The sequence below is a fragment of the Glandiceps talaboti genome, chromosome 4 (genome assembly GCF_964340395.1).
Source record: "Glandiceps talaboti chromosome 4, keGlaTala1.1, whole genome shotgun sequence".
Taxonomy (NCBI): domain Eukaryota; kingdom Metazoa; phylum Hemichordata; class Enteropneusta; family Spengelidae; genus Glandiceps; species Glandiceps talaboti.
Window position 1 is genome coordinate 6,535,853 of NC_135552.1, and position 26,075 is coordinate 6,561,927.

Below are 26,075 nucleotides of genomic sequence, written 5' to 3' on the forward strand. Positions count from 1 at the left end.
ATAGATAAATAAATAAATTTGAATTTATCTATTTGTCATTTATGTATTCATATAGTAGTTTATTACTTTTGGATCGGGACGGGGCTAACTATCATTATGTAAGGTTCAGCAAAGGTGACTCAACGTTCAAGGCCTTTTAGCTTGATTGTCTAACACCTGTTTCTCCGTATATGTTTATTTGCAGACATTTGTTACCCATTGTGTAGTATCTTATCTAATCGTTAATGTTTACATAGACTTTATTTTCTGATTTCATCGTTCTGGATTCAATATAAAGACCAGACTCAATAGGCAGGCATACAGCCATTTTCATATTAGTGTTTAAGATCGCAGCTTCTTGTTACACACATGATATTGTCCGGAGGAATACATGTACATGGAATGTAGCTACTTCAACTAGAGGCAGACATACAGGCACCAATGTTTTGATGTCTGCGCTGGTAGTACTCTGGTTCATTTCCGATGATTTAGACAAATGTTGACCTGTCCCTGTTTTCATTTGACCTTGCTATCTCAAAATGTGGCATGTGCAGCTTCGTAATTGGTTTCTGAATGATTGTATCAGATATATACACTACCATGAAATTATCCATTTGTAACATTTGAGCATGTAATCATGTTATACATCTATGTACAGGTATACGTCAGCTTTATTTATACACACAACCTATCACAGAGATTTCCAGCTATTTCTATCTATCTATGCATGTATGCATGTATGTATGTATGTATGTATGTATGTATGTATGTATGTATGTATGTATCTAATCTCTTATGTATGTATGTATGTATGTATGTATGTATGTATGTATGTATGTACAATGTATGTATGTATATATGTATGTATGTATGCATGTATGTATGTATGTATGTATCTCTTATCTATCTATCTGTCTGTCTGTCTATCTGTCTGTCTGTCTGTCTGTCTGTCTGTCTGTCTGTCTATCTGTCTGTCTGTCTGTCTGTCTGTCTGTTTGTCTGTCTGTCCGTCTGCCTGTCTCCTTTCTTTCTTTCTTTCTTTCTTTCTTTCTTTCTTTCTTTCTTTCTTTCTTTCTTTCTTTCTTTCTTTCTTTCTTTCTTTCTTTCTTTCTTTCTTTCTGTTGTTGTTGTTGTTACCATGCCATTAACGATATTAAAGTTACCAAATATTTTAATCTATTTCAACGATATTTTTGAAACTTTAATTACACATTAACATTTAGGACTGACTTAGAAACTAGGTAGGTTGAGTTGGAGAATATGAGAATGACGTCATTGTTTCTTGGTTCTATATAATTTCAAGGAATCCGAAGAACTTGGACCGTATATATATTTATCCATCTAAAAATCGTAACTGTTGAATACACCTATACATATCTATCATCTTGTTCTGAAGTTTTGGTGACGTGGTAAGAGTGAATAAAAACCCTGATCAAAACGTTGGAACCTTTTATAATATCAACATTATTATAGCGGCGTTTCTTTGCAGTTGATATATGTACATGTAGTTTGTTGGTGTCAAAATATTTTGATGTTATGGAGAGATCTGAAGTGTTTTCAACGTGAAATGGACATACGATTTCAACTCGGAGACAACGTTAACATCAGTTACATCACGTATGCGTATTGCTACTGCGACTGTATGCTGCAGTCAGAAGGTATGATAGGAACTATTGTGACGTAGATTACCAAAGGTACGTACCAAAGGTATGTGATAATTTGTAATTACGGGAAGCAATTTTTTGTCGTGACACGCAATTGCACAAGTCGACGGTTCCATTCCCAGCAGGTTCACCTGACACACCCGCTGTTCAAAACGTTCTGTCCTAAGTCTTGTCTGCTTATATTAATTATGACGTGTCACAACTTTTTAGTATTCTGCTTCTTCGTGTTACAAATTGCCGTCATATTTAGCGGCGTTTATTCCGTAAATTTAGACTCACACGATCTTGATGCTGACTACGATGCTTACCACAATGTCGTCGAATACTTGGACAGTATTGGTCCCGATGATGAAAGGAACATAACGCTAGAAGAAATGGACACAGTTATTGGAATATTATGGGACAGAGTGCAGTGCAGTGAAATTGATTTCACTGGAACAAATACGAATTGTACTGAGGTAAAACATCAAATATATTATGTCTGGTAGAAATGAGTCGAACTTAAACCGAGTTGGCACACTTAATTAGTCTTATACAAGAACTTAAAGTCGACCTAGCGACCAGTATCTGTTTTGTAAACTCAAAACTAAACATGAAAAAACTATTTCGAAGAAATTATTAACCAACTTTGCCATGTCTCTCAAGAAAAAAGACAAGAAATGGTCAAATTATTTACTGCTTTTTAACGACCAATTAACCAAGTTGGAAATCTAACAAAGATGGCTGCCTGTTGTTAAAAGTTGTTCTTTTTGTTGTTTACTTTACTACTGTCGCTTACAACGACAAGTTTTTAATTTTTGAAACTTATTTTCACTTATTTTTTGTCCTCAGTGTCTATCGGCTGAAAGTTTGTTCACCATTGTTGGTGCTGACACGCTATTGGGTCTTGATGAGGCTGGATATCATCGAGCAAGCGTAGTTCTCTTGTATTACCTCACCGACTTACAGTTCGTGTGCAAAGAGATCTCTGAGCCGAGTGCAAAAAGTTACGAGTATTTTGTTCACCGAGTGTTCAACTACAACGACCCGGACAATACTACTGAGTTCATCTTGACATTCGACGAGTTTGAAGAAATCCTGGAAGACGTCAACGAAACTTATGTCGCTGAAAACTACGCAAAGGTAGTTTATAGTCTCCTTTCAATATTTCCTTTTTGGATTTTAGCCATTTTGAAAGGACTTTGAACATTTCTAAAAATACTAGTACCACGCACGAGCAGGTTCTAACAGCATACCTCTAGGCTTAGAACATTCCTCCGAGGTTGGGCACCTCCAAACTCAGGCAGCATACACATATTGTTTGCGCATGTGCAGGCAGGTAAACGTAGATGGTGTTTCATGAGGGAGAATGGAGCTCCGAACGTCATGGACAAAGTTCATCCAGGTTGTATTGTAGTTAGGTTAGAGATAACAAGCCGTGTGGTTGTTACGTACAGGTGTTGGAACCCTTAAAATTCGGGGTTGGTTTGAGTTAGGGAACTATTGGCAATACGTTCCCGGATCGGTAATAGTTGATCCTTCTAGCCGAACGTTTCTTCATTAATCGCAGTTACTCGTTGTTGTGATAAATTCATTTGTTTGCAAATTAGGGCAAATGTGTGTTTTGGGGCAAAACTCTATAATTCCAAAGCCACTGAGCAGATTGAGCTGAACTGTAATGGGAATGCATCTAGGGATGTATAGTCAAAGCATGTTAAGCATAGAATGATTCCATGAGTGATATGCAAATTAGGTGTAAAAATATTCATTTTTGGTGAAAAACTTGTATCTCAAAAACTACTTGGTCAATGAGACTGAAACTTGGTGAGATGTTTCTAGAAGTGTTAATCTGCAGATTTTCTTCAAAATATTTTGACACAATTGGCCCTAGCAACCATGACCATGCCCTTAGCAACAACCGAATGGCAGTATATTTTGCTCATATAACATCATCTTGTAGGCACCTGAGTAAACATTCAAAAAGTATGCTAATATCCCGAGCAACCATGACCACGCCCATAGCAACAACCAAACGGTCATGTATTTCACAAAGATAACAGCAGGGATTAATAGATAATTGAATAAACATTCAAAAAAATGGATGTAAATTTTCCTAGCAACAAGACCACGCCCATAGCAATAGTTAAATAATCACGTATATTGCAAAGATAACAACAGGAATTGAAAGACAAATGAATACACATTCAATAAATGTATGTAAATGTGCCTAGTAACAAGACCACACCCATATTAACAGCCAAATGATCACGTATACTGAAAAGATAATATCAGGAATTCATACACAAGTGAACAAAAATATACAAAAATGTATGCAAATATATCTAGCAACATATGACCACGCCCATACCAACAGTCAAATGATCGCGTATATTGCAAAGATAGCAACATGGTTGGATAGGCAACTGGATAGTCATTCAGCATATGAACACCTTTGGATTTGCATATGGAGAAACATTTTTAAAAACTGTACAGTTGTGCTACAATGCCATTGGCGGTATTTTTTCATTTATTTCTTCTTTTTAGTGTTTTACTGATCACACCGTATTCTATGACGATGTTTCCTTGCACAATGCCACCATTGGAGCAGACGATGACGAAATGGAAGATTTGGCTGCGATCACCATATCGTACTATTTATTCGGCTACTGCTATGGAAGTCCGACCGAAGTTGATCCCGATAGTTTCATCGACAGTATATTCGACATCTACGGTCACGATGGTGTCATTCATCACCACGGTAAGTTTGGGTTGATGAGGTTATACTTTAGTAGTGGGGATAAAACAGGGGGGGGGGGGTATTTGTAGAGTTAATGGTTTGAAGACAAATTATTGTGGGGGAGGGTGTTGTTTTTTGTTGTGATTGTGTGTGTGTGTGTGTGTGTGTGTTGGATGCCTTGCAGTTGAGAATTTTTTCCATTGGAGACAATATATTTCCCCCCGAATATTATAAAGTTCAATAAAGGTTAAAATACAAAAGTGTGATTTTTATTTTGAAAATGTTAATTTGAAAATGCTTTTGACATTGACAAGTTATTGTAAGTGACAACATTGTACCAACTCTGAAGTTGTTACCATGGTTGCATGTTAAATGTTTATGTTTGCCAATATCCGGGCGAACCCCTTTACTTTTGTTTCACTTGAAGAACGATAGTCAGTCAAAGTGAGTATATGTACATGTTGGTAATACATGTGTGTATTTGATCATCTCAAGGAACACTAAGATGAATATAGATGATGTGTTCTTGAGAAAAATGTTCAACATACTGCAATTTCGAGGGAAGTAGAAACTTGAATATTGTTTGTTAGCTATGGACTTTAATGACGGTCACAAATAGCAACGGTTTGTTACAAATCCGTGACAATTGCATCTAACTCTTAAAGCTTCTGCAACCCCAACACTGCATAACACAAGCAATACTTTCACCCCTCATTTTGCTTTGTATTTTTGAAGATTCAAGATTGTCACTTGACTGTGACACTCTTACTTGTTTCATTTCACAGAATTCGAAGAAATGCTTGAAAAGCTGAACATCGGCACGGGTCATGACCATGGTCACGCACACAGCCACGTACAGAAGAGAAGCATAGCTGATATGAGTTATGATCACGTGATAACAAAACTAAGCAGTAATAAACGGACTGTGAGGGAGGCAGAAGACCATGACCATGACCATGACCATGACCATGATCATGACCATGACCATGACGTCGTATCTGTCGATGAGGTATGCAAATCTTGTATAATATTAATGTTTAACTTCTATATGACGTCACTTCAATTGACTCCTACTATTGTTAGAATATATGCTGGATCGTTGGGACTTCTCTGAGAATTTTTTATCGTAAAACAATTACGTCATCGGTCGCGATCATATAAGTTATATATATCTTAATACCTGGTTTGAGTATGCCTTATAAAGTAGATACTACGAGTGGCTTTTCAATGTGCTGCAAAATTTACAACCAAAACGTGTAAAACCAGCTTCTACCCCTTGAATGTATGTTTGAAAATGTTGCATACGTTAACGTTAGCTATGTAACATGGGAAAAGTATTAAATAAATATACGGTATGGCATAGGTATACGGTATGGCATAGGTGCAATGCCGTCGAAATATGCAGATATGATGTTTCTCTTCGACAGTTGCTACTTTTGCTGTTTTTGACGGGATTGGGGTACTTTTGAACATGTCTTGGGTCATGAGGGGGTCTGTAATTAAGGAAATCCTTGTTGATAGGTATAAGCATACATTTAATAATAACACAAATATCCTTCCAACTTGTGCGATACAGAGCTGCATGTATCGTACCGTCTGTTTGACTTCGTAAAGATGGAACTTCAGTGTTAGATTTGTGTGTAACTAAAAAAAGTTCAAAGAAAATCACCACAACTCAAAGCCAAATCTAATGTTACAATTATAGCAGATATTTATCCCGACACAGATATCGATCTCTTTGGTATATACGTGCAAAAGATGGCGTTTTTTAATTCCAGTCGTGCGTTACTAAAATACTATATTCAATAACATCTTGACGATCATCAGGCTGCTAATTCTTCTTTCCTTTTTTTTCAGTGTTTTGGGGCCGACGAATTGATGGATATTTATGACGTTAACGAAACAGAGGGTATTGGCAGAACGAAATTCGTTGAAATGTGCCCATCATTGGTCCAGCAAATAGTTTCAGATGCATGCGTGGAGCCAGTGACAGACATCTCACCAGCTACTGCAATAAGTAAGTACTTGTTTGTATTTGTTGTTATGCAGGGATGGGGGTGGGGGTGGGTCGACTCGTTGAACATAGCGCAAGCTTTTATTTGAGCAACTTGAATAATAGAGATCTATACCCGCATTGGAAAGGAGAATATACTGTCGACTAAATCTAAAAGTAATTTGAAAATACTAATCTAAAAGTAATTTGAATTTGAGAAGGTTTAACATACACAGGAAAAGTACACTTAGCATTTAGCACATTAAATATATTACTTGAGCTGTGATTTAATGATTGTTCCATTTTTGTTCTTATTTACATCTACAGTGTATCTATGGGGCACACTTATTGTGCTATTTATTAGTCTAATGGCATTGCTGGGTATTCTGTTGATCCCATTGGTCAGTAAGGTCTCCTATCACAGAGTTATGCAAACTATGATTGCATTGGCTGTTGGAACGATGCTGTCAGATGCACTGTTACATCTAATACCAGAAGTGAGAATTGAACTCTGTAAATCGTAAAATCAAACTAAAAAGAAGTAAAGGATTAAATGATCAAATGAAAACAGTTCAAGTTTATCAAATCACAATATATCATCTATCAAATCTTACTTCAATAATGTCAAATTACATATGTAATTAAAATCGAATCCATTCATGTCAAATATTTCAAGTGGGTTTACTTTAAATATTTTAAATCCATTAACATTAAATGTTTCAAATCATTCTATGTCAACTATTTCAAATTAAGCGATTGATGTCCAATATTTAAAATCAATTCATGTCAAATATTTTAAAATCTATTCATGACATCAAATATTTCAAATTGATTCACATCAAATCAATTTGTATCATATTTACATGACAGTAATTTTAGTCTGATCACATTTTGATACCATTCGTTGCTATGCCTACCAATTCATATGCTATATCAAACACTATAAATTATATATACTTCCTTAATATCATTTGACAGGCACTGGGTTTACACGGGCATTCAGAAACTGATCACAGCGATGACGATGATGATAGAACTGACTTGTGGAAGATGACAACCGTTCTGGGCTCTGCTTATGGTTTTTACCTCTTGGAGAGGATCATGGGATTGGTGTCTGGTCATTTGAATAAATCTGAGGTATTTTCAGATTGATATTGTACCTTGTCGTTACACAGCTATGGTGTGGAATAGTATAGAAGATGTAGTAAAAGTATCTCTACAATGAATTAGTACTTGTAGATTAGTGATAAAGCACGAGGTATTTGTTGAATCTGTTGTGTGTGTGTGTGTGTGTGAGTGTCTGTCTGTCTGTGGTTGGGTACATATATGTGCGTATATGTTTGATGAGAGTGAAGAGGGAGATTAGTACACATACATACATACATACATACATACATACATACATACATACATACATACATATGACAGACATACATACATACATACATACATACATACATACATATGACAGACACACATATACATACATACATACATGACAGACATACATACATACATACATACATACATACATACATACATACATACATACATACATACATACATACTGTACATACATACATACATACATACATACATACATACATACATACATACATACATACATACATACATACAATAGACAGACAGACAAGACATACAGAATTTTGTGTACTGGATAGTCAGAAAATAAACACAACTTATGTTCTAACACATTGTTAACAATACCATATCTAATGGGTGCAGAAAACTCATGTTGTGTCAAGACAACACCAAGGAAAAATCACTCATAAATGAAATCACTGTTGTGAATTGTGTTGTGTTGTTAATTTGATCAGATTGACTCTGAAGCAGTCACCGGTCATGGATCACATCATCACCACAGTTATACTATTAACCCAGAAATGTCTACATCATCAAACAACAATGAAAAGGAAGTCAGCAACTCACAGATGGAACTTGTAAGTTTTGAACAACGTTGTAACTATACATCTTTGTATAAATGCTGAGTTGACTCAATAAGTGAAATAGAAATTGTGTATTTTGTAGGATTTGAAAAAAACTTAGGTTTGAAATGTATGGAGACTTTTCCTTTTCAATCATATAATAATCATACGAGCCACTGTTGCATTTACTTACTATATTGAAGAAAAAATAATTGCATACCTGGTAGGCTAGAGGTTGTAATGTGTATACTTTATTCCTATGCACTTCGAGGATGTTATGGATTGTATGCTCCCCTCCCCAAGGAGTGGAGGGAGTGTAAAGGGCCTTATTTGTGCCACTGTATATATAGATCAGTGCCAAGGGTAACAAATTGTGAGCACCTGGAGCTGCTGGGAGTGCGGGCACATTACGCATTCATTTTTATCATCATTTCATAAAGGACAAACAATGTCACTTCATCACGAACAACTGTATGCATTCATGCTCTAACTGTCATCTCTCTAACTTTTCCTTTGAATACGTTTAGTGTGACACTGAAGACCAAACTGTTGCCAATGGAGATGTACACGCCAAAGAAGAAAAGAAAGACACAGGGCTGAAATCCTGTTTTACAAGTAAGCTCTTAGTCTCAGTTACCCAGACTCACACCACTTGGAACTCTTCTACAAGACATATGTGGTGGTCTTGTAGGCAGAGCCCCCAGCAACGAGAGGCTGGGTAACCGAGACTAGTAAACTTTCTATAGTGTTGTTATCGAAGTTCTGAAGAGATAGAAGGAATTGTCACATTTCTTCAGGATTGTGTATACTCTTCATTTCTAATCAAAATATTAAATTATATAGACACAGTGACTATTTAGAAATCGTTCATAAAGCTTTCTTATGTATCTTTTATTTTCATTCATCATTACTAGGTTTGAACAGTGTAGCAGTAATGATTATAGTTGGTGATGCCTTGCACAATCTAGCAGATGGTTTGGCTATAGGAGCTGCTCTCTGCATCGACCTGGCGTCTGGCATTTCTACTGGGATTGCCGTGCTGTGTCACGAGGTGCCACACGAATTAGGTTTGTAGTATAATTTGTCACCTCAAAACTTTCAATTAATTTATAGTCTTGTTCATTATACAGCATAGTTTCTTTTCTTTTCACTGCAATTCAATCCTGTCAACATTCTCAAAAACAAAACGTTTAAGCTGGGATTGTCAAATTGTTCATGATCAATGTTTCACATTAAAAAACCTCAGGTCCATGTGATTGTACTTAACCACAACAGAAACACTTTCTTTCGCCATCAAAAATATTTGCATCGAGAGTTATTGATTGTGCTTACTTCCTCTTTGAAGGGGAACTGCGAGCCAACAAATAGATGTATTTTCATAAACTTTGGATTGTGGAGAGGCATGTCATGATCTGAGGTACTTCATGGGACTTGTTCATTAGATACACCCTGAATATTCGTGACTATTTATCTAAAAGGTGGTAAGCACTTAGGAGTCATGAATATTCAGTGTGCAACTAATGAATATGTATACCTGCTAAATCCGATGAAGCAATGGTTGATCAGTATTCATAGAACAAATATAGGGAAACAGATTTTCAATTTTGTGTTACTAAATGGCTATCACACAAATTTTATGTGGGTGTGAACTCATGAAATGGCTGTTCAGAACCCAGAGTTTATGAAAATAGCTTTTATTTGATGTAGCTGTGTTCCTTTGTGTAATTCAAAGAAGTATCTTTGATAATTAATTTGTTTTCTATACTGTCACAGGTGGCTTTGCCCTGCTTGTATCAAGTGGCCTATCACACAGAGTAGCCATTGCTTGGAACTTCTTCTGTGCATGTTGTGCTTTCATTGGCCTTTACATAGGTTTGGCTGTAGGGAGCATAGCTGGTGCATCAGAATGGATCTTGGCAGTGACAGCCGGCATGTTCCTCTACGTGGCTTTGGTTGATATGGTAGGTATATTCAGATGCAGACTTTACTCTAAGACACAAAAGGTTTGCAATTAGTGTTAGCAAACAACGAACACAGTTTGAGTCCATCATCGTAAAAATAACAGACATTTATGCTGTAACAGTAGAACCCCCTTCCCCTTGATCCCCTTTTTAAAAAAAACGATGAACTACCGAAGATTCTACGACAATACCTTTTACCTATCAATACAGTCTCGTGATTAGTAGACACCGATTTGAAGTAAAAGCACACAAATTTACACTAGTGGATAATGACCATATTTTGGTAATACTTTGGGCGACTGTTCAACTGATGAGATCAAGCAATAACATGATGGAACTTAGTCACATTTATACTATAACATTGAGGAAGTATTGCAACGAGGTGAATATATCATCAACTATATACTTATACACCAGTGGCAATGCTGCTGATGAAACATCACATTAAAACCATGTATGACCATTGCTTTTCAGCCACTGTAATGATTGTTCTTGAAAGTTTAACCACAATTATAACATTCAAATTTACGAAACGACGCTAATATTCTGAAGTCTTGGTGTTTTATTGCTTGCTGACATCCTTTCCCCTCTTTCTATCAGATGCCAGAACTATTGTCCCCTGGTACAACAACAGAACCATGGACCATATTTGCATTTCAAAATATTGGATTTTTAGTTGGCTTCACTATCATCCTACTGTTAGCATACTATGAGGAGGATATACGTGTAGGAACCGGGATTTAATGATGATTGTTGGACATCACAGGAGTCTTCAAAAAGGACTAAACAAGACACGTGCATGGAATTATGTACCTTCTATATGTCACATAACCTGAAAATGCTTGAAATGAAGTGTATAGACGTCTAAGAATTACTGTATATATACATGTCAATGTATTGAAAATAGTCTAAGCAGTATATTAACTGATTACTGAATTTACATGGTGCAGTTTGTTATTGGTTAATAGCTATTTGCAGAAAATACATTGATGAAGTGAAATTAGTCGAAGATTCAAGCAGTTTTGTTCTGAATTACTATTGAGAAAATGCATTTATTCAACATCCAATAACCTTCTCTATAATGCAATATATCACATACTCATGACTTCATGTATACAATGCATTATACTTAAAGGCTTGCTATTCTTTCCCCCTAGTATCGTGAGAAGGGTTGACCGATGTTTGAGGGCGCCACGTCTTGGCATACCTTACAGTTCTATGCAAACCTTTCGCAAACGTAAGATGTGTTTTTGATAAGAGGGAGAGGTTTGAGACTAGTTACCTTCACTTCTATTATGAAACCTATTTATGGATTAGAGATAACTGCTACTACAGTGTAAGGCTGTGGTCAGCATTAACATGGTGGGGGTGGGGTGGGGTGGGGGTGTTCATGAAAAAATTAAAAAAAATGGAGGCTTAAAGGAGGACCCTCAAATAATGTTTAAGCTTGAAAAGGGCGTGTGTGTGTGTGTGTGTGTGTGTGTGTGTGTGTGTGTGTGTGCATTTTTTGCATGGTCTATGGTAGAGACACACAGGCAGATAATATCTCTGAAGAGTAACATTGGGCTATGAAACAGTCTTGTTTTCAATTTAGGGGCCATGAAAATCCATGAAGGCAGTGATTTGCTACTTAATTAGCTTAATGACTATTTTCTTGCTCCCCTCATACTATTAGGAAACATGAATACTTGTCCAAAGTGAACTCAACATATGATTTGCTTTTGTTATTTGTAGATTAATAAAGATTCATTCATTCACTCATGCAATCTTTGACTTCTCTTACTTAATCAAAGCTGCAGTATTAGAGTCTGACTGGGCCTAGCGCTAAATCACTACATTTACTTTGTTTTGAGTTCATGACATATTGTACATTAGAATTTCTCATACAGTAACGCTGCAACATGTTCAACTTTGGTAAATTGTCCATTGACCACTCAAAGAACGCCCTCAACCTTTGACTTGGTAAATTGTATATTTGCGACTTTAAAAGCACCACTCATGTTCAATGTGGTAAATTGTCAATTTGCTACTCACATAACACCTACAACATGCATGGTTAATGGCCAATTTGCTTTTCAAACAACGCCCTCAAACATTAACTGGATGTGGTAAATTGTGCCTTGGCTCCCCAACAGTGTCCTCAATCAACCATCAACTTGGTAAAATGTTCTCTGGGATGTCCACTTTCCAAACTCCCCTTTGGCCCCTACATGTCAACGGTTTTAGTAACCATTTAGGATTGTGAATTCTTGTTAGGTATTTTTCATCCAGTGGTCTGAGAATAGCCTGTCTTTCTAAGTCTTGTTTTTCATCTTCACTCACACTTTGTGATTCATATTGCCATGATTCTCCCACCGTAAAGATACCTGTAACAAAACATTACTTCACTAATAATATCTCAAGACATCTATCATTTAATTGAGGCACCATATGTGAGTACTGTCTGAGTACTAACATGCTAACCAATTTACACACAACATACTTTTGATGAGCTAAGAGCATTTGGCTGCAAAAAGTGTCTTGTTCACTCATGATAGAGAGCACTGTTGATAGCTGAGCGCTTTTGACTGCAAACTGTCAGTCTTGTTAACTCATGATAGAGAGCGCTGTTGATAGCTGAGCGCTTTTAACTGCAAACTGTCAGTCTTGTTCACTCATGATAGAGAGCGCTGTTGATAGCTGAGCGCTTTTGACTGCAAACTGTCAGTCTTGTTAACTCATGATAGAGAGTGCTGTTGATAGCTGAGCGCTTTTGACTGCAAACTGTCGGTCTTGTTCACTCATAATAGATGGCTCTATTTGTGATCATGTCACAAGGTGAATTTAACTACTTAGTTAACATCATATTGTCAATAAATCCATATTCGTGACAATCATCACATAAATAGTGGTATTGGATCACAAATATAAATTGACGATGTAACTGTGTGCCACATGACTTACAATGGGAAGTCAGGGTACAGTTGACTGGTTAGACTGTAAGATACTTCATGACGTTTTGACCTCACTGGCCTCCTCTCACAGTGGTAGGGATTGGCCGATGTGTGAGGGCGCCCCATCACGGCATACCTTACAGACTATTGAATGGTGAAAATAGAACAGACTTGTATTGAGGAGATTTAATTGATTTTGAACACCATTTTGATATAAATGAATAGCTATATGAACAAAGTAGCCAATGCAGATCCTGTAGGTGTTTGAAGGATCACTTATGGCTTGCCTTGTTGTTCATATTACTTATTTGTTACTAAGGGGTAGACCATTTGATATCCTTGGGCCTGTGAATTATTTCTTTTCTCCTTCGCCTATGCTGGCAACTTTTTTTTCTTTCCTTCTTTGAGATATCCGGATTTTTTTTACGTCAATGCTGAACACCTACTTTTGTTGCCACAATTTTCTGTTTGGTTTTCACACAGGGTAATACAGGGAGTAAAAAGATGCTGTTCTATCACACAGAGATTATATTTAGAAAACTACATATTTCATACATGTTTGATTTTCAATTAAATAAACATAATTGACAAGGGGGGCTCAGTGTTTTTTTTCTCATTGGGCCGACAAAAAGTCACTGACCCCCATGAATAAAGTTTCATAGCATCTGACGGTAAGCTGTAGAGAGCCTGAGAAGAGCTTTGAGACTGGGGTATGTCCACTTCTTGTGTGAGTATGTGTGAATCGAGGGGGGGGGGGGTTCTCCCCCTAGAAGCCCTGGAGGTTTTTTAGTTCTAAAGGCAATGTTTAGGCTATTCACAGACACTTTCAGACAATAATTTGAAAGCTTTACAAGACAGCTCTAACATGTAAAAAGCAACTACGCGAAGTTGAAATATTTTTGAAATAAAGTTTCATAGCATCTTGACAGTAAGAGGTGGAGAGACTTGGACATGTGTACCTCTTATGGGGGTCCTAGGGGGTCTCCCCTTAGAAGCTTTTGAAGTTTTTTTTACCAATTTTGTTGAATCTTATTGTTGGTTTAACGAATGAGTGGCCTCTGGGGGATGGGGTCCAGGGGGTTTCCCCTGGCAGATCTGCAGTTTTTTGTTTCTTCATATTTTACCAATTTTACATGTTGTTTGTTGATAGTAGGATTTATAATTATAATGTACATGACAGGTTCGCGATTATTACAGTAACAGGTCGCCCATAAAATGACAAATGGTGTGAAACCTAACATATAAATACAATATGTATATTAGAATTGTAGCGCCTCAAAACAATAGCTTTTCATAAAATCATGTAAGAACTAAAACAAACACACCAGTAATTTATTGTCAACAGAAATAATAATTATTGTCTTGCTTTCCTTCCTCAGTTCTGCATGTAAACAAATATGTAAATAATAACAAGACATGGCTGGCAGACGACAAAATCTGCACTGCAGTGATTGATTTTGTTTTTGTTATTTACGACTTCATTAAAAAAAAGTATAAATGAATTTTTCTCAATACTTTTCTCAATATATCTCACAGTAACTTAATTTTAAACAAAGTTTGGGGAATTGTGCAATTTCCACATTGATTCGTGTCGACAGTCGGAAGTGTTAGTGACTGACTCAACAGTGAACTGAAGGATTTGTTGTCAGTCTGTGATTCTGATATATCAATTCATAGGATGCAGAGTAGATCCTCATGACACTCATACACTTTATTTTCTTTCTTTAAATTAGGGGAGAACCATTTGATTTCTATGGGGGGGGGGCAGGAGGAAGTGGGTATGTCAGCAAATTCTTTTTTCCCATCACTGTGACAGTAATTTTTTTGCTATTGTCAGTCCTGCGTCAAATTATTTTTTTCCATATGCAGAAGCAATGCAATTTTTTTTTTTGGTTACCAATTTTGTAATGTGCGGTTCATAACTATACCTACATGTCACTGGTTCAAAACTAACTTGTTCTGTGTAAATAGCAATAAGTAGCAGTTAACAATTAGTAATTTTGCAAGGGCCCGAAGTGCCCAAAGTAAAGTTTGAATTATATGAGAACACAGAAGTGAGATATAACAATGTATAGTCCTTTATTCAGTCATAAAATCAGCTGAAAAATACAAAACTATCAACTATAAGAATAAAGACAACGATCTCCTTAATACTATCTACTACGTCATACTGTCTTACGCATGCTCACATCAGTTCTTTATTCAGTGAGCAGTCAACAGAGCAATCTCTAAAACATACTCAATGGCTTGTATAATACTTCAGTGTCCATAAACAAGATAACTTGTGAACAAAAATTTTCACAAATCAATAAACAACCCAATGGGCAACAAGGAAAGTTCAACAGTGTCATAAACGTATAATTTGAACAAACTTGTAGGTAATTCTACCATTTGACCATAGATGTCTTCACAGTCTTAACATGAGTCCTATCAGTCTCTTCTGCAAAAAAAAATGAGAAATATATATAATGATATACAATGTAGTTATAAGAATCTTGGATTCTTAGGGATGGGAGGGTGGGACATTGTTATATCTCACTTCTGTGTTCTCATATAATTCAAACTTTACTTCGCGCCCTTGCAAAATTAGTAATTATATTTCGAACACAGAAGTTCGATATAACAATGTATGTTTAAAGCCCAACAGTCCTTATCTATTAATTATTAACAGTCAAAACTGCCTGTGTATAGGCGTTGCTATATTCTGGTTTATAATAAAATTTAGTGAAAGTTGTCTTGCGTGACCAATCTGCCATCCTCAAGACTTCACCGAGTGAAATTCCCACCATTGCTGCTTTTGTACTAGAAGCTGATCTTGAATTGTCGAATGTGCCTTGAAAATTGTTGTATCAATACCTGCTTGCGACATGAGCATTTTCAACCATCATGCAATTGAACAAGGCAGAATGGGTGAATGAGGGCGTCAATAAGAAATGAGCAAGGGATTTGCAGTATTTTCGTCGATTTGTGGTCGAAATTGTTTGGTACTTTTGAGGTAAGTATCCAATGTATGAACTACACATAATTTGTTTGTACCATTGAATTTAGCAAATAGAACTTTCTTTTTGCTTGAGGTTCTTGCTGTCTTAACCAATCCTATTAATGTACACTCAATTCCTTCTGGTAGGGAACGCATGAACCTTATATCCAACTTAGCTAATTCTGCGCAACGTTTTGGAGCTGATAAAGCTAGTAACATGACCATTTTTAGGGAAAGCTGCTCAAGGGAAAGTTTTGAATTAATTGGCCAATTTTTGGATAAATTTGACCACTTTTGCAACATCCCAAGTTTGTTGGTATCTCGGTAAAGCTGGCCTTGAGTTTAGAATACCTCTCATCAGTCGAACTACCAGTGGGTGTTGGCCAATTGGGAACGCATCCGTAGGAGGGTGAACACTTGACGGTGTTGACCGATACATATTTATTGTATGATATTGGAAACCTTCACTTAAGAATTCTGTTATATCTGCCGCAGTGGCGTGAAGTGGATCAATTTTCCGAGTATCGCACCAGCTATACCACTTTTTCCAGGCCGAGTTATAATTTGCATTAGTTCCTTCCCTCCATGCTGCAACGACGAGTTTGGTAGCATTTTCTGAAAGTCCCTTTGTTTGCATTGACTTCCTGATACATGCCATGCGGCTAGATGTAATGTTTTGTTCAGTACTAATGTGTGAATTTGGCCCTGGGGAGAGAGGAGCAGATCTTGTAACTGTGGTAGGAGAACTGGCAATGCCACTGCCATTTCCAGAATCATGGGATACCAGGGCTGGGATGGCCACACAGGAGTGATCAGAATTAGATCTGCTTTCCGGATCCCCTCCTCACTTTTGCTAGGCATCTGCCTATTAGGCAAAATGGAGGAAAGGCATAATTGTGACTGACACCCCATGGGTGTTGGAATACATCCACTGCTACACTCTGTGGGTCTGGTTTCCAGCTCATGTATTGGGGAAGCTGGGTATTCAGCCTGAAGGCAAACAGGTCCATTTTGCATGGACCCCTTATTTTCATCAAGTCTTTGAAAATTGACTGTTTCAATTTCCAATCGCTTGAATCCATGCTGTGGCGAGATTCTCAATCTGCTATGTGGTTCTGTATTCCTGGTAAATGTTCTGCACTCAGGTGAATGTCTCTTTTCAGAGCCCAATCCCACAGACTCAAAGCAAGGGATGACAGAACTATTGACCTTGTCCCCGCAAGTTTGTTTACATATGCTACTGCTGTTTGATTGTCAATCTTCAGTCTGATATGCAATCGGGTTTTTGTTCCTACATATGATTGGACTGCAAATGCACCTGCTAGCAGTTCTAGACAATTTATGTGCATCATCCGTTCTGACATCGACCATGGGGCCCTGTCCGAATCTCCTGACAGACAGCCCCCGCCCATGTTTTGAGGCATCTGTTTCGATTATTAAATCTGGTTGGGGAGTCATTACAACTCTCCCATTCCAGGCTCTGAGGTGAGCTATCCACCACTGAAGCTCTTCTCGGGCTTGTGGTGTCAGAATCGCTATATATAGTATTTTATTTTGCCACAAACTCAAAATCATATCAATATAACAAAAGAGAAAAAGTAAAAAAGACAGTGGAATAAATATTACACATAAACTGATGGATGAATACAGAGTTTATGGCTGGACCACAAAAATAGTTTGAAACAAACTAGTCAAGTTTGTGGCCCATACTACAATTGATTAAACAAAATAATCAAAGCAAAAACAAAAACAAATTTGAAATTAAAACAAAAACAAACAAAAAACAAACAAAACGCGTTCATCAAAAAATATATAACTGGCATTAAATGCAATGTAAGGTAGAAAAAGCTGAATTAATTTTGTAACAAATACTGTTTTAACTGAGATTTAAAAGTAGTCCTGGATTGTATTTTTTTCAATTCTTCAGGTAAGGAGTTCCAATGTTTTGCAGCTGCATACTGAAAATTGTGTTGCGTCAAAGTAAGATTTACTTTTGGAATGTAAAAGTTATCTCTCGCTGTATTCCGAGTGTGATACGTATTTGGTGGTGTGTTAAAGTAGTCGTTAACTGTTTGCGGGAAGTGACCGGCCCTCAAATCAAAAATAAATAAAGAAGTATTAAATTTGCATTGCTGGTGGACATTTAGAATTCCTAGTTGCTGAAAAAGAGGGGAGGAGGGAGCATCAATATTTGAAAAAGTTATAAAGCGAATAACTTTCTTTTGAAGGTTTAAGATAGGCTTGAGAAATGTATTGTATGTATTGCCCCATATCTCTATACAATATGAGATATGGGGCAAGATCATAGAGTTATACAACAGAAGAAGAGTAGATTTAGGTACGTAATAGCGAATTTTGGAAATTATGCCAATAATTGGAGAAATTGCTTTCCTAACTTTTTCAATGTGTGATGTCCAAAGCATATTTTGATCTAAACACACGCCAAGATAATTGGTTGACGTTACTTGTGAAATTTGTGAGCCATTGATGCCCAGACTTCCCTCCATTTTCACCAATCTTTGCGAAGTCTTAATAATCATGAAATTAGTTTTTTCTACATTGATAGTGAGCCTATTGGCGTCGCACCAGTCACATACTTTCCTGAAGTCGAAATGGAGTTGATCAAGCTGAATTATATTTGAGGGATTGTTGATAAATTGAAACAAGTTTGTGTCGTCGGCAAATAATCGAAATTCAAATGCATCAGTAGCGTTCACAATATCATTGATGTAAATCAGAAAGAGAAGGGGGCCTAAAATTGAGCCTTGTGGTACTCCACATTGTATTTCGCTATATGGCGAGGTAACATTATTTATACAGACACACTGCTTACGCTGGGAGAGATAACTTTTAAACCAAAGTAAAGGCAAGCCTCTGACACCATAGTGACTCAGTTTCTGAAGAAGAATACTATGGTCTATTGTGTCAAAGGCTTTCCGCAAATCAATGAAAATACCACATGTCAGATAACCATTGTCCAGCTTATTAGCAATACCAGTGATCAGGTCAACCAGGGCAAGCTTAGTACTGTGTTTTTTCCTGAAACCAAACTGAGTTTTGATGAGGATGTTGTATTTTTCAAGATATTTAACAAGTTGATGATTGACAATAGATTCAAACACTTTACTGATTACGGGCAAAATTGAAATGGGGCGATAATTGCCAACATCGCATGGCGAACCTTTTTTATAAATAGGTATTACCTTGGCAATCTTAAGAAGACTTGGAAAAATACCATTGTTGAGAGAACAGTTAATTATATGTGTGAGAGGGCATGCAATAATGTGAGCAGCGTGTATAACTAAGAGGGGATTAATTGTGTCCTGACCGGTAGCTTTGCGGGGATCAAGCTTGAATATTTCTCCCAGGACGTCTTCTTCAGACACGGGGTGAAAGAAAAAGGAGTTGAGGTAGTTCCCATCCAGGTATTGTCTAAAGTCTTTGTTGCTTGTAATCTTTTGAGCAAGATTGGGCCCAATACTAGTGAAATAATTATTGAATTCTTGAGCAATATCTCTTGTATCTGTTAAGCATGTGTTTCCAGGGTTGTTTGTAGTTAATTTATCGGGAGTACATTTGGTATGTGTTTTGTTTAACATCTCTTTAATAATAAGCCAAGTTTTGTTGGTGTTGCCAGAGGCATTTGAAATTTTATTGGTGTAGTAGTTTTTCTTAGCCAACCTAAGGAGCTTCGTCAATGTATTCCTGTACCTAGTATACTTATTTTTAATTTGGTTATTCCTTGGGTGATTTTTCATTTTCGAGAAAAGTTTATGTTTTGTATGTATGGATGCAAATAAGCCCTTTGTGATCCAGGGTCTTTTAATTGACTTTTGTGTTCTTGTAAATGTTTTTATTCGAAGATGTCTTCTGATAACAGTATGAAATAAATCATTAAAAATATTGTATGCTTCAGACGGGTCTTCGCACATGTGGACTGGTTGCCAGGATACATTGCTTAGGTCAGCTAAAAAGGCCTCTTTGTTGTAATTCCTGAAATCGTACGTGTGTGTTTTGGTAACGTTTTCAAAAACGTGATGCAGACTTTTAATAATGCCGAAAATTGGATAGTGGTCTGAAATGTCTGTTTCAATTGTACCGGACTCAATAAAGTGGTCAGTAATATTTGTCACCAAGTGATCTATTACCGTGTGTGAGGTGTTAGTAACTCTGGTAGGGGTGTTAATTAATTGTGTCATATTGTATGTATTCAGGAGAGAATTGTAATGAGTAACGGGTGGGCTATCTAAAGATGTGTCAATATTCATATCGCCAACGAGAATACAATCACGCCCGTTCACTGACACCTGATCAAGGCATGCTTCTAAACTGTCAATGAATTCATTAAAAGGTGTGTTGGGTCTTCTGTAGATAACGCCTATAACAATCTTTTTGTTGTTGATCATAGTTTCCCCAAAGATGGATTCGCAGTGATTAATTTTACATGTGTTAATGCGAGAGAAGGACAACGAGTTGTGAAAATACAGAGCGACTCCACCACCTTGTGAGGCTTCACGATTACAAGTAACGAAAGTATAGGAAGGCAAATCATAAAGACAGCAATTTGAATCGGGATGTAACCATGTTTCCGTTAGAGCTATAAAAGGAAAATTTTGATCTAACATGCTTAGAAAGTTAACAAAGCTATCGAAGTTTTTTGTAAGGGATCTGACATTGCAATGTAGGAAAGAACATGAACTGTGTAAAAGATTTCTATCAGAATTGAACTGGTTGACTGTGCAAGACTTGCAGCTGTATTTAACTATGAGTTCTTCGTTCATCATGAAATGGCTGACATACTTAGAGAATAAGTAATCGAAAAATAGTTACCCACTACTTTGAATATCTTCAATGAGACAAGTCTGATGATATTGTATTCAATAAAGAAATACATGTAATACGAGTATATTTAGTTAGACGATACGATCGAGATCTCTTATAGTTGCTACGATGATTGCTGGGTCGCCGACATTTTTCCGCACGTAGATTTTGCCATTGTGCGTCCAAATGAATTTCCAGTGTTTTTCGTTGCGTAGCTGATTTACCTGGAAGAAGAGTTGCTTATTAGTTGATGTTAAGTTCTCGTTGATGTAAATACGATTGTTGCTTGTGACGCCAATGTTACGGGTAGTCTTGCCTTTAAGGTTTTTTCTTGATGAATACAGCTTATTTCGGAGGGAACGACGGACGAACTTGACGATGATTGTGGCTGGTTTACGCTGGCCATTACTTTGCCGGCTAGGTCTTTGAGGAAGACGATGTGATATATCAATATCATCAGGCGAAACATTGACACCGACGATCTCAGCTACTTTAACCACGATATTATCTGTGTCTTCATTTCCATCCTCAGGTATACCTGATATTTCTAAGGTGTTTCTTCTGGTGTATTGATGTAGTTCGTTGACTTCCTTTGTTGTGTTAGCTAGTTTGTCTTTCAAATCTTTGTTTTCATTTCGTAGACTTTGCAGTTGCTTTGCGAAGTCATCAAAAGAGTTACTCACATAGGTAATGGACTTCTGGAGTTCACGTATGTTGTTTTCCATTGCAGTAAGCTTGTCGACTTTAGCGGTGAGCGTAAGCAATGTCGCCTGTATAGTGTCAAGTTGTGATTTCTCAGGCACGTGATTGTCATTGTCAGTAGTAGCATCGGCCATCTTGATTGCACTTGAACTTGCTGTTGGAAAGCGATGAAGTTTACACGACTTGCAGAGATGCAGGTCGCCCTGGGACAGCTTAGCTCTCGAGTTACCACAATCCTGACACTTCATAATTGTTTTCAAATGGTTGCAATTGTAGAAAGCGTTTGTTGATAATGGAAAATTTGAGGTTTTTGCTGGAGCGAGGTGCACATCGACCTTGTGCACGCTACCCCATTTGTGACGCATAATTCAACATATGGATGCCCTCTATGGCGTCGTAATGGCCCGTATTTGTTAATGCCTTGTTCTTCACTGCCTGTAGATGGTGGTAGTGAAGAGGGGCAGGGAATACTGCCTGTATCGAGGCAGTTAGTTTTCCTAAAAGGCGAGAGAGGTCTCGAACTGTCACTGTTTGCTTTTGTAGTAGATGAGAACATTCTTTTCGAATTTGCACAATCTTGTCCTTTGGGAGGGATATGATAATGTCATGCGTACAGAATTAACAACAAATCCAAGAAATTCTATTTCTTGTTGTGGGGTAAAAATTGACTTCTCCACATTTATCACAAATCCAAGCTTCTGTAGCAAATCCCTTGTTGTATTCATATCCAACAACAACCCTTGATTTGATTGGTTCATGATCAGAATGTCGTAAATTATGAGCCTTATGCCGAGTCACGACTGGCTTTAGTATCTTTGTAAAGATTCGAGGGGCTGTAGCTAGGCCGAATGGAAGGCAAGCACATTCTAGGAGAGTGTCCTTCTATACAAACCTGAGGTACTTTTGATGTTGTGTCCGAATTGGAACCGTAAAATAGGCATCTTGTAGATCTATTTTTTTCATCCAGTCTCCTGGTAATAACAGATCCTTCAACATATGGATGCCCTCCATTTTGAAATGATTGAACTCTAGAAATTGGTTCAGGCCCTTCAGGTTTATAACTGGCCTGGACCCTCCCCCCTTTTTGGGGACAATGTGAAAATGATGCTGACAAACTCCCCATATTCAGGTTGGACTACATGAATTGCTTCCTTTGAAGCATCAAGTCTATTTCCTGGCTGATTGAAATTTCTTCTGTTTTTGAGAAATATATGTGATTGGAGGGGGGGGGGGCAACTTTGCAGTGGAGTAGATATTAACTCCAGTTTGTATCCCCATTCTATGATCTCTATGATCCATGGATCTGAAGTGATCTTTTTCCAATTTTCTATGAAATATTTTAGACGACCAGCTAGTGGTGGTAACGTTTTTGGGTAGACAGGGGGCAAGTTTAACCTTGTGTTTGAATTTCTAACCAGAATTTGGGGTGTTTGAATTTGAACTGAACAATGATTGTTTGTACCTGTGATAGTGTTCTTCCTTTCGCAAGTCACTATTTTGACTGCTTTTGGAAGGTCTGTCCTTGTCCTCTTTGTTTCCAATGTGGTACTTGGCGGAACTGGTTGTTTCTCTGGTAGCCAGGGGTTCCCCCGGGCCTGTAATGAAAAGGCTTATAATTGTTATCTCTTCTTGGTCTACCAACCAATGAGGCAATGGATTTGCTTAGTTTGATATCTTTCAATAATTGTTTCTTGAATTCCTTGCCAAATAATGCCGATCCACTATGCTTAAACAAATCTAGATCATCAACGAGATCAAGGCAAGTTGGACTCACCTTAGCAATTAGCCCTTTACGTCTGTCTTGGGTGAAGCAAAAGTATGCATTTCCCACCAGTGTATCGCTTCTTTGAATAGTGTGAATAATATCCTGATGGTGGACCGACATGCCATTTTTCTGTACACTATCTGCTTCCATCCACAGTCGGGCCATTGGCCCAATGGCATCTAGAATTCTACCGGCTACATTTAATTGCCTGCGATCTGCCTTTGGGTTAAATACAATGTACATTGCCCTTTTGTTTGAGCAATTTACGCACGAACGAATCTACCGTCTTGGGGTTGAGGTCACGTGACTTAGGCATGGGTGATTCATTTACAATCAATTTCCTATCACTGTATCAGATTTTGACAAGCCCTGATGTGACTTGGTACGGTAACCTCTTTACCAAGTATCTTGGGGTCAATGTCACCATCCTCGTTATCAGAATTATTGCCGTCATCGCTATCTGACGATTTTGAGTTACTATCAGTGCTATCACTCGAACTACTACTACTACTACTTGAGCTACTGCTCGAGCTAGAACTCGCACTCGGTGAACTAGGTGATCGACGTGTACGTTTCTTTGGCCTTGATCTTTTTGGAGATTTCGATGCCCCTTGTTTGCTCCCTTGTGTGCGTGACACTTTTGGTATTTTGAATAGAGCTACGCTCGACGCTGTTGCATTGGAAAACTTACACGTATTTTCCATACCATCTCCGTCCGAGGACGGGGTATTTTCACGACCCTCGGGTCGGTTATTATTTTCTCTTCCAGTTTCTGACATCAATGCAACTGAAAAATTAATGCCAAGTGTTAGATGTCTCCGATAATTCAGTTATGTGAAATTTGAGTCTTCAAAATGGTGAGCTGAATAAAGAACTGATGTGAGCATGCGTAAGGCAGTGTGACGTAGTAGATAGTATTAAGGAGATCGTTGTCTCTATTCTTATAGTTGATAGCTTTGTATTTTTCAGCTGATTTTATGACAGAATAAAGGACTATACATTGTTATATCTCACTTCTGTGTTCGAAATGTAATCCATGCGGTAGCTGGTAAAACAATCCATGAGGAGCTGACTGATCACTTGGCTAACTGACCTTTAAACCAATTTATTATTACCAAACAAAATAATCAAGTTTGAACCAACCTTGGAGAATGCTTCCACTTATTAACAAACTTGATCTAACAACCCACAGTTGGTTATATGGTAAACGCAATTCCAGACACTTATTTAATATTGATAGTGTTAGAAATCCCCTTTCCTTTATTACTAACGGCCCTTTTCAGCACAGGGCCACCACATCCTACAAAAAGAGAACTACCAAACCACTAAGCTATGTTTCAACAAATAAAGTCTTGAGAATAATCTTCCGATATGGATAGAAGAAGATTTTCAAGACAAAAACATGAAACACACCTTAAACACCTTGGTAAATTATAAATAAATACAAGAGAAAATACAAAACGATGGTTTTCCTCTAGTAGCCTCTGTTTGTAGATGTCTACAAACAAACATGTGGTTGTAGTATGGGCACACCAGCTTCTCCAGAGATAGCTGACATCGCATTCCACAAACTTGAGTGTCGCATTATTGAAACATACATGGATAAAATATCACTTTGGATACGTTTCAGAGATTTCATATTCATGCTATTCCGTCGTACACAAACTGAACTCAATATTCTGAGTGAAAAGATAAATGAAATGCACCCAACATTAAAATTTTCGTTGGTCAGCTCAGAAATGGGAGTGGTATGCCTTGAGTTGGTGATTTACTGAGGTCATAGGTTCAAACAAACCAAAAATTTGGATATCAAGACCCACATCAAACTAGTCTAGTTCCTATCACAGACAAGAAGATAGATCTATATTCTTGTCTGTGTTCATATATAGTATCGATCGTTACGATTTATACAATGTGTGGTTTAATATAGAAACCACATTCTGGTCACCCAGACTACACCAAACCGACTGAAACTTTTCAGTACCTCCATAGACAATCATGTCACCCAAATTAGGTATTTAATGGGTTTTTTTTAAAGGCGAAAAAATGAGGTATGAACGTGCAGTAACAAAGAAGATTTTTTACAAAATGAATTGAATTCTTCACAAACAAATTGATACAAAGAGGATGCAACAAATCAGAAGTGGTTCGCTCGTTAGGTCCGTTATAAGAATTTAGAGTCTTATCTCCAAAATCGGACACCAACTCAAGACATTCCTCTAGTCTTCAAAACAACATATATAGTCCCAACATCAAAGCGTCCAACTAAAAGACGCATTAACAAAACATTGGGAACTGCTAGAAAATAATGTAACCTTGAACCAACTCTACCCGACCAAACCAATCATATACCACAGAAAAGAACGAAACAAAAAACATACTTGTCAGAACTAAACTGAAGTCCACTGCCTCTAAAAGCAAGGCTGAAAATAGCCTTGCTGATCATAATGTGATCGAAATACTAGCATATCTGCATGATGAACAATATCAAATTTTAAGTCCAAACAAATGCGAGAACGCTGTCTTGCAAGATATAACTGCGACTGATGAAGGACCCCAACAGCCGGTCCGAAACGTCTTAAAAGAAGGGTCAGCGAGGTATCAACTAGGGGACG

The 26,075-nt window shown here is 37.4% G+C and overlaps 2 protein-coding genes across 2 annotated transcripts; one reads left to right on the plus strand and one right to left on the minus strand.

Annotated features, from left to right (window-relative positions):
• Positions 1–1,546: 1,546 nt before the first annotated feature.
• On the plus strand, positions 1,547–11,003 carry LOC144433775 (zinc transporter ZIP12-like). The gene is made up of 13 exons (XM_078122138.1): positions 1,547–1,637; positions 1,854–2,101; positions 2,475–2,765; positions 4,167–4,380; positions 5,145–5,368; positions 6,217–6,376; positions 6,680–6,849; positions 7,331–7,489; positions 8,191–8,313; positions 8,826–8,913; positions 9,213–9,365; positions 10,072–10,259; positions 10,860–11,003. The coding sequence occupies exons 1-13, from the start codon at positions 1,547–1,549 to the stop codon at positions 11,001–11,003; spliced, it is 2,253 nt and encodes a 750-aa protein (XP_077978264.1).
• A 10,082-nt stretch (positions 11,004–21,085) lies between these two features.
• Positions 21,086–21,943, minus strand: LOC144433778 (uncharacterized). Its single transcript, XM_078122140.1, has one exon. It carries the CDS (start codon positions 21,941–21,943, stop codon positions 21,086–21,088), a length of 858 nt encoding a protein of 285 aa, XP_077978266.1.
• Positions 21,944–26,075: the final 4,132 nt, after the last annotated feature.